At 38.7% G+C, this 9,662-nt stretch overlaps 1 protein-coding gene across 21 annotated transcripts in view; it reads right to left on the bottom strand.

The window, feature by feature from the left end:
* Positions 1 to 4,267: 4,267 nt before the first annotated feature.
* Positions 4,268 to 9,662, bottom strand: part of CAMK2D (calcium/calmodulin dependent protein kinase II delta) — a 313,320-nt gene continuing 307,925 nt past the window's right edge. For 17 of the 21 annotated variants that reach the window (XM_019418019.2, XM_019418160.2, XM_019418067.2 and 14 more), the window contains 3 exons: positions 8,940 to 9,168; positions 7,405 to 7,500; positions 4,268 to 6,242 (listed from right to left, as the gene is read on the bottom strand). In XM_019418019.2, the coding sequence (XP_019273564.1) occupies positions 7,434 to 7,500; positions 8,940 to 9,168 (296 nt within the window). In that variant the 3' untranslated portion in view covers positions 4,268 to 6,242; positions 7,405 to 7,433. Of the gene's footprint in view, positions 6,243 to 7,404; positions 7,501 to 8,935; positions 9,169 to 9,662 lie in introns of those variants that run through there. The other 4 variants (XM_053901295.1, XM_053901296.1, XM_053901291.1 and 1 more) reach the window with 2 other exon arrangements.

Below are 9,662 nucleotides of genomic sequence, written 5' to 3'. Positions count from 1 at the left end.
TAATTATATAAAGAAATAAATAAGAAAGCAAAGAAGATAGCCACTTGGATCTCTGAGTATTCCAGGCACAGTAAACAGCAAATTCAAAAACCCTGAGTTGGGGACATTTCTAGCATGTTTATAGAAGAGTGAGTGGGAAGGGTAAGGGAAAATCCATACCTAGTTTAACCACAAAGGCCACTCTAAGGACTTGGATTTTTACTCTGAGTGATAAGGGAAATTATTGGATGGTTTTGTTCATAGAAGTGACATGTTTTGGCTTATAACAAGCTCATCCTAGCTGATGCATTAAGAGTAAGGAGAAGAGAGAAAAGAATAGAAGCTGAGAGACCAGTGAGGGGGATAGTCTGGTACTATAGAGAATATGATGGTGATTTGGCCCAGAGACGTGGCAGAAGGCATTGTGAGAAGAGGTCACACTCTGGTTCTATTTGGGAGGTAAAAGTGAAAGAATTTCAAATAGAAAAGAATTAGAAAAGACACCAGGATGTCTGGCCTGATCAAAGGAAGAATTGTGTTGGCAATTACTTGAAATCTGGAAAGTACTGAGGGAAGCAGGTTTTGGTATACTCTCAAGAGCTCAGTTTTGGACGTTTTACTTTGAGATGCCTGTTGGATCTACACTGTAGATTTCAAATAGGTGGCTGGATCTCGATGTTTAGAGTTTAGGGCAGTTATCCAGGCTGGACATATATACTTGAGAATCAATATAATCTAAAGCCATTGAAATCGCATGTTAATTATCCTGGGAGTATGTGAAGACCTAAAAAAAAAATTCCAAAATTAAAAGTCAAGTTGATGAAAACACAGCAGTTAGAGATTGGATAGGGGCATCTAGGATGATAGGAAGAAAATCAGCCAAGTGTATTGTCCAAAAGACAAGAGAAATATATTTCAAGATGGAGAGGGTAGACAACTTGACAGATCAAGTAAAAGGAGAACTGAGAGTGGATCCCTGGAATTAATAGGGTGGCCACAGAAGACTGGGAAAAACTTGTGAGGCAATAAAGGCAACTGGAGTGGGTTCAGGAGGAATGGGAGGGAGAAAGTGCAAATGGCAAGTTGGGACAGCCCTTTCATGGAGTCTGTCTACTAAGGGAAGAAGTAGGCATCGGTGGGGACAGCTAGCAGGGAGGAAAGGCTTTATAATGATGAAGTGGGGAGAGTTGCTAGAGAGACATCTATGAATAGGTGTGTGTGGGGGGGATGGGTGTTTGGCAGGTGCCTAAACTCTTTATTCTCACCACTGGAGACAAGGCAGGGTGTGCAGAAAGAGCTGCTGAGACAGCTTCATTTCTTGCGGTGAAATGGAAGCAGGGTCCTCCACTGAGTGACGATGGGGAAGGAAGAGTTGGAAGTGGAAGATGGTAAGGAAAGTCTGACCTCACTCGTGGAAGAGTGGGAGAAAATGGACTAGGTAGGGAAATACAATTCCTGGGCAGCCACGAGGATCTGTGAGGGGTGTGAATGGCCATGATTGTAGAGCAGGACTTGTCAGCAGTGTTGGATACTTTCCTTCAGTCACATTCAGCAGCCAGAGCATGAGCATGGCTCACACAGACCGATGGATGTTAACTGGTTGTGGGTTTCCAGGTGAGTGAGAATGGAGGAAGGAGCAAGGGAGTTTGTAAATTCAGGCTACATTATGTGTTAGTGGCTGAGTCAGGCCCTTTGGCCTTAGGGTAAATTGCCACCCCTGCATCCCAAAGCAGTTTCTGAATATCTAGTTATAGATAGAACATTGCTAGGATTTATATAAATAGTTCACACCTATCCTGTGCTGCCTATATAACCCTGGCAATAAAAATTACCTGACAGTTCTTGGCCATTCAAGACTTTGAGAATGGGGTAAATTATTTTACATGAAAAGAGCCCGTGTTCTTCCTTTAATATCTCAAATAGTACCTCAGAAAAAAATTTGTGCTTTGGGTTTATTTTTGTGGATCTCCATTTTCTTGCTTAAAATGAAGTCTAAATAATTCTGGGTACTTTAGCTGGAGAGACCTACTAGGAAGACAGCTGCCTAAGGAGTATGGTTCAGGGATACGAGGAGCACCCCCTCTGTAAACCCAGCAGGCAACCCATGCCTGCTTGCTGAAGCCTGAGGTGTCAGTACAAGTGCTGACTTTAAAAAGGGGTTAAAACTCCAGTGTCTGCAGGAGCTGGCAGCAGATAGGAGTGGAGCATTTGTGGGCGGGGACAGGCCAAGCGCTTGGTCTCCTCTAAAAGAGGCTTCGGCTTTTCTGTCACCACAAGTGAACACAGGATGCAAAATCTTACAAGTTTTCAAATTAACCCAGAAATCATGACTTTGATGAAACCTCCGATTTTAAAATGTTGGCAACATTTTTTTTTCCTCAAAAAGCTAAAAACCGGGGCGCCTGGGTGGCTCAGTCGGTTGAGCATCTGACTTCGGCTCAGGTCATGATTTCACAGCTCGTGAGTTCGAGCCCCGCGTCGGGCTCTGTGCTGACAGCTCAGAGCCTGGAGCCTGCTTCTGTTTCTGTGTCTCCCTCTCTCTCTGCCCCTAACCCACTCACATTCTGTCTCTGTCTCTCTCAAAAATAAATAAACATTAAAAAAAAAAAAATTAAAAAAAAAAAGCTAAAAACCTTTTTTATGGGCAAACCGGAAGAGTTTGACTTGTAAAGTAGTAAAAGCCTCTAAAACTATAAATCCTTCCGGGGTAAGACTGAATTTCATCGATGTTTCCTACTGGAGTCTATGGGAGAACATTTCAGCCTACTTCTGAGAATTGGTTTTGTTTGGGCAAAGTAGGAATACTCTGAATGCTTCAAGCCGCTGTCTCAGCCAAGGTGGCTTATCCCTGCTTATTGCTCACATCATGGATACATGGTCTAGTATACTGATGTTTATTATAATCTTTTTATATATTCTCACTTCTTAAAATCTGACAAAAGATTCCATGAAAACAGTGAAGGAATTCTAGATATCAGTAGAATTTTATTTAATGAAATCAAATGTCGTGCCATCTACGTTTACCCCTACCTTATATATGATTATTTTTACAAGGATTCAGACTCTCAGTTACTTAAGATTAAGATTCCTTGAGAGTTTTCCTAGAATAAACTGATTTGCTTCATTTTCCCTGCTTTTGGCTAGATGACTACCTTATTCAGTATCTCTCATCTTCCTGCTGAGATTCGATATGAATATATCCTTAGCAATATTCGTAAACCAGCATTAAGACAGCAGCCCATAAAATAAGAGTGTTATACTCCCCTAAGTAAGGAATGGGGACAATGTATTAATATCAGCAACTGTAATAGTTATAGCTGCTACCATTTAATTATTACTCTGGTACTTCGTACTCATCATCTCTAGTCCTCAAAATACCCCTATTAGATTGGCATGATTGTCCTCATTTTACAAATATAAGCTCAGAGGGAAGAGTTAACATGCTCAGAGTATCAAAGACAATAGTGACAGAGGTAAGCATTATACCCAAGATTGTCTGGTTCACTGCATCTTGAGGTTCCCATTTACAATTTGGCCACAGTTTGAAACTATTAATGGCTTCTCCCTTGTTGGCCCTCTTTGAGTTTAGAGATAAAAAAATGAATATACAGCTCTTGCCTATAGAGATATTATGCTCCACAGTGAAGACACAAAGATGTATCTTCGAAACCATGTGGCTGGCGGGAGGCAGACCCAAACTACAGCTGGTATTGAGAGAACGAGCAAGCTTAGAGTGTGGTCGAGGAAAGTTCAATCAGGTGGGTGATACTCTAAACTGAATGTTTAGGAATGAGTAAGAATTAGGTTGAAGAAATGGGGGAAGAATGTTCTAGGTGAAATACAGCATAAATAGATGTGTGATGTTTGCGGTCAATTGAAAGGTGGTATACTCGCATACATGTAAGCAGGAGATGAGGTGCTTACGGTAGACTGGAAGCGACATTGAAATGGTATACAGTTAGAGTTGGCTTAAAAAAGGAACATCCTAGCAGCCAAGTGAAGGATGGAAGGGAGGACACAGCAATTTCAGGATTCTTGTTTTTAACTACTTTGTTCTCAGAAAAATTTTCCTAGGAGAGACTTACTTTGGACATATATACTAAATTAACTTGCCATTATTACCAAGTGCATTGTTAAAAGGAAGCACAGTTCAATAATTTCATCTTTGCATGAAAGGTAAATTGTTATGAATTAATGAGACCACGGTAGGACACACGGCCGCTGGCACTGGCCAGCATCGTGGATGCATCAATACAGTACCTCTTCTTAAGAAATAAAGATGGAAACATTGTCAGCAGAAATCACAAATTTATTAACTCTTAAATATATCAATCAGTCATTTACCATTATGGCAAGAAATATATACAGTGTCCCATGGTAAACTGCAGTGTTTCAAAATGATAGAAGATAATAAATGTGTAATTCAGTTGTGGTGGAGAGAACAAATCACAATTTCCTCACATCTTAGTGCGGAAGACAAACTTGATCTATGGTAATACTTCAACACCACATGCTAAGTTAGAAGTGTAAAAAAAAACACTATACCTATTATTTTTAAAATACATGTATGCCACGTATAGCCGCTTCACAAAAAGGTAGAAGAAATCAAAAAGGGAAAAACGAGGCCATTACTTTTCACAGATCTCATTGGCAGGTTAACATGGCTCAATACATTTACTGTATATATTTATTTTAAATATATATTTTTAAATCGTGTAATTATCAGAAAAGCTTCAATCCATCTACCATACATCCACTAGCAACAATATCTAAAGTGATTAGTAATCAACACAGAAAGGTGAAATGAGAGAAAGAGGGAGGGTTGTTTTTTGTTTAGTTTTTTGCTTCTGCTTTAAAAATAGGCTTCTGAAGATTGTGAATTACTATTGTTAAAATAATGCTGATGAAGATACCATGCACTAGAAAGCATTTCAGGGAAGAGAAACTGCCTCACAGGAGTTGAGAAAACAAAGGAGAAATGAGAAGCACAAAGAAAATCCAGGCATTTCCCTTTTCTTTTTAAACTGGAAAATCCTAACTCCTCACAGGAAGATAATGTCACCGACACAAGAGAGAAGCTAAGAAAGCACACGCCACAAAGATCAAGTTCTAAACACTTAGGAGAATGGAAATCACTTGCAGACCTCTCTGACTTTAGAAAACTAGCCAGTGGTGAAGCAGGAGGGGCCCAGTCCACAAGGCAGAACTAAGTGCCTTTGCACAAAACCCTGATCCACTACAACTTGGTATTGTCCTTGCAAGTCCCCTAATTAGTAAGACACCTCTCAGGTAAACTAGGAACTCCCTGCTTTTACCTAAGTTTAAATAATTCTAATACCACCAACATAGGCTGTAGTTTGGACACAGGGATTCTAAGCAGAATTAAGAATGTTTAAAATCTTGACAACGTTTTCAGGGTCCTAAAGATGATAGGAGTGCTAGTTTAGTTACCGCCATTATGCAAATTTCACTTTCCTTTCTGTCTAGTAGTGTGTGAGAAAAGACAGAAGAGGATGGAGAAAAAGGAAGCAAACAGCAAAAAGTGAGATCAAATGGAGAAAACAGAGCACATAGGTGAGAAAGGAACAGGAAATACAACAAATTCACAACTGTGAGTATATCCTAAAGTGATCACTCGTAAATTATGTGAATTTTTCCAGTTTACGATTTGAGCAAAAACAGCATGACTTTATCTCGCTTCCACATTCTTGAGTGATTTTGCTCACATATCAACCTACTTTAATTGTTAAAGAGCAACAAAGCTTTCAACCAGGATCCCAGGATCACACTAGGAAACTGAAAGTGTTTTTTTTTTTTTTTTTCTGTTTGTTTTTTTTCTTTTTTTTTCTTTTTGTTAAACAAACAAGCCAAAACTGATTAACAGCAAAGAGTTTTAAAAATTTACGTTTCTCTTACAAACTGTCATTCAGAGAACAATAATTTTGAAGTCTGTTAAATCTTGGCATAAACAGAAACTTGACGAATAGGTTGTATTTGGAACATTGTGGAATTTCTTTTGACCTCCCTCTATTGTTTGCCAACAGTAATTTAAGTTTGCATGGAACATCCTCCTAGTTGAAGTGTAAACAATGTGTGGGAAGGAATATATGACAAGATGATGTATCACATATGCATTACATGTAGGACCTTCACAACTTCATGCACTCAGAAACATGCATGAAGAGGAGGAGAGGACGGCCCAGGGTTCCCATCCAGGTGCCTTGAGAACAAGAGAATGCAGAAGTGGCACTGTTGACATTTAGCTGAAAGAAAGTGGGGGAGGGGGGAGGGAAGAAATAAGTTACACCGTTTTACAAAATATTGCCAAATTGTTTTGCCAAAGATGTGACTAGGGTACAATTTTATACCTTAGCTAAATTAATTGAAAATACAATGTATGAGATCTTTGCTTGCAAAAGATGAAATACACGATGTTAAGCAGAAACAAAATTAAAATAGATAACAACAGCATTAATTTTCTGTCAACTTTGTCCACACAGAGCTAAGCTGAAAACAGAAACAGGAACCCAGGCTTCAATCACATTATTGAATATAAATATGCATTGTAAGCATTCATGTTTTGTTAAAATGAATTTTGAGTTCATCCTTAGCTTTTGTCATCATTCTTAGGCTCCTTGGAAAGTTAAACCTAGAAGTCAATTTAACAAGGAATATAGCCTCAAAAGTAGATGAAACATAATGATTTAATTGGAGGTTTTTTGTTTTTTTTTTTAATCCAACTGCTGGGAGCACTATTTCTTAAAAGCTCTGATAAGGTTCAGTGCTTTGAGTGGAGAAAATATTCACAACATTACCACACATATCTGGATCCTAATCCAAGTTAAGAAATAAATCTTAAAAAACAACACAGGCATGAATTTAATTACAGTCAACTTTCAATTATCCTCTGGAATTACCTACTATGTGAGTTTTAAATTTCAGCTTGACTTCCTCTTGTGGCCTGTGCTCATGGTCAAATACTATTATACTCAGTCAGGCACAGCAAATTAATTTATAAATTAACCTTAGTCAAGTGCTTAACAGGAATTACCTAGAAAAATGGACACCAAAAAAATCCTACAGCTGGTTATAAATTAGGTCTGGATAATTGAGAGTTGTGAGAATTGACCCAGACATAATGGACTTTTAAGGCGAGAACTCCAGGATATTCTAAAATGCCAACATCCATATGCTAAGGCTCTTCTCAGAGCTTATTACCTTTAAAACAAGGGTTATGCTACAAAATGAGGCCAAACATTAGACTCAAGAGCTCATGCAAAAGTGCTATAAATTTCCAAAGACCTTTAATATTTTCCATTGAATATAATGCAAAAGAAAATATTCTTAAAGGGAAGAAAAACAGCCATGCAGCTTTTTAGTCATTAGCTCCATTCACAAAGTATCCCGGAGCAGGATGTTACTTACAAGACCCATATGTGAATGGTTTTCAGGCCTTAGATGTTTTGCCACAAAGAGGTGCTTCCTGAGAAGTTTTCTTTCCCATTTGGAATACAGGATGGCCTATTAAGAGAAGCCCCATTTAAGCCACTTGGCATAAAATGAAGTTTTCTTAAATAGGCTCTATCCCATAAACACTTGAGGGAATTGTAGAAAAACCTTACCCTCTAGTACTGTGTGATTGTAATCCCTTCCATATTAACTGTCAATTAGTGCTGTACCTCTTTGGGGTAAAAAACACACAAGCATGGGTATCTTCATTATTATATTCCTCTTGTCATTCTCTTCATTACATAGCTATCTATTTTTCCTTCCTCTACTTTTTATAAATCCAACAGTGATAAGTAATTATTAAGGCTATAGAGAAGGTCTTTGAAAACCACTGTGGTACATTATTAAACTGAGAAATTTTGATAGATTCTCTGGAGTTGAATGGCTGTTTGTATAAACTTGACTCCCCATCCTACTCCCTTCTGAATATTAACAGGTGATCCTGGTGAGACAATTTGGAATGAGACCAACATTACGTCAAACTTCTGAGTCTAAACTCTCCTTCTTGTTTTCATCTCATCCCTTCACTGACACAACCTTATTTCTCATTAATATTCCCCTTTACTCCAGTTGGAGCCAGCCTTCCTTATCCATAATCCTCTACCATACAAAGCTAACATCCTGACATTGTCCTTTTCTTATCATATTCCTGGACTATCTTCCATTTGCTCTATGTCTCCAAATTCCACTTGGAATTTGGACAAGGTCTTAAATGATATATTCTGTGCAAGATATACTTCTAAACTACAACAGTTCGTTACGTTGGTCATTCATTCCATTCTACTCTGAAGTTGATTGCAAACCTTGTAATTTTTCTTTGGTATCAATCATAAGTTGATTTCTAAACTAGAATATAAGTTCCTGGAAGACAATTATCTTTTACCTTGTATTTTATCTGGCATAAGTTAATCACCTAGGAGATGTGCAAGAAATATTTGTCTACTTATTGATTGGAAGAGCAAACATAACATCTGAGGTAGAGTAGCATAGTGAGGAAGACACGGAAATACCTGTTCCTTGTATTTTGAATGCTGTGTTTATAAATTTCTTCTAATACCTGTTAACTGAGCCCAGTAGATCATGTATAAAGGTTCTGATATGATAATGGTCATTTTAGAAACGCCTCCTTATTTTTTCCTCCCACATCACCCTCCTCTGCCAATTGTGACAATGAAGTCACAAATAGTTTGCCGTATTATGTGATTTAAGAAAAAGAAACCAGCTTGCTGGGGTATCCTCCAGTTTCTATTATACATGTGTTTCAACCCCCAAACAGCTGGTCTAGTTGATCTTTCTAGACAGTTATAATCTATTTCTCCTTAAACATTCCCACCGATGTAACTGACTTCCAGTGTTAAACAACACTATGTCATGTCATTAACAATGGAATAAGTAAAAAACACTGGCCATGGGTATATTAACAAAGAAGCTGACAGACTGGAAATATTTACTTGATGGGTACTGTTGGTGACCCAGAGCGATGAAAATGAACATTCTGCCACTTTCCATCCCGGCGGTGCCACACACGGGTTTCTTCTGACTGCATTGTCTTTGGCATCCCGCTGCCATCCATGTACTGTGTGAGCCTAATGTACGCTATGCAGGCAGCATCATCACCTACCAGGTGTACATGGGGGTTCAGGATAATAGTGTGGATTGGTTTATTGCTTTTGGACAAAGCTGAAAGAGAATAAAATGAAAACAAAACTTAGTTACTACATACAGAAAACCAAAACCAGTAACTTCATCTGGGGCCAATGAATGCAATGTCATTCATTCATTCAACTACTAATTGTTTGCTTTGAGTCCCTGGCACTGTGCAAAGTAAAAGAGAAAGGAAAAAAGAAAGAGCAAAAGTAGATAGTCATTATTTTCTTTGTTTCCCTTCATAGAGAAGTTGTCACTCTGGAAACTCAGGGACACACAAAGCTGAAGGTGAAGAGGTGTATTTATTTATAAATTTATTTATAATGGGAAGTGGTTAAAAACAAAAGCCATACTGGGGCACCTGGGCAGCTCAGTCGGTTTAGCCTCCGACTTGGGCTCAGGTCATGATCTCACAGTTTGTGGGTTTGAGCCCCGCATCAGGCTCTGTGCTGACCGCTTGCTCAGAGCCTGGAGCCTGCTTCGAATTCTGTGTCTCCTTCTCTCTCTGCCCCTCCCCAGCTCACGCT

Source organism: Panthera pardus, unplaced genomic scaffold (assembly GCF_024362965.1).
Source record: "Panthera pardus isolate Hobbes unplaced genomic scaffold, ASM2436296v1 HiC_scaffold_13, whole genome shotgun sequence".
In the NCBI taxonomy this organism is placed as follows: Eukaryota; Metazoa; Chordata; class Mammalia; order Carnivora; family Felidae; genus Panthera; species Panthera pardus.
This window is presented reverse-complemented; position numbering and strand designations above follow the sequence as displayed.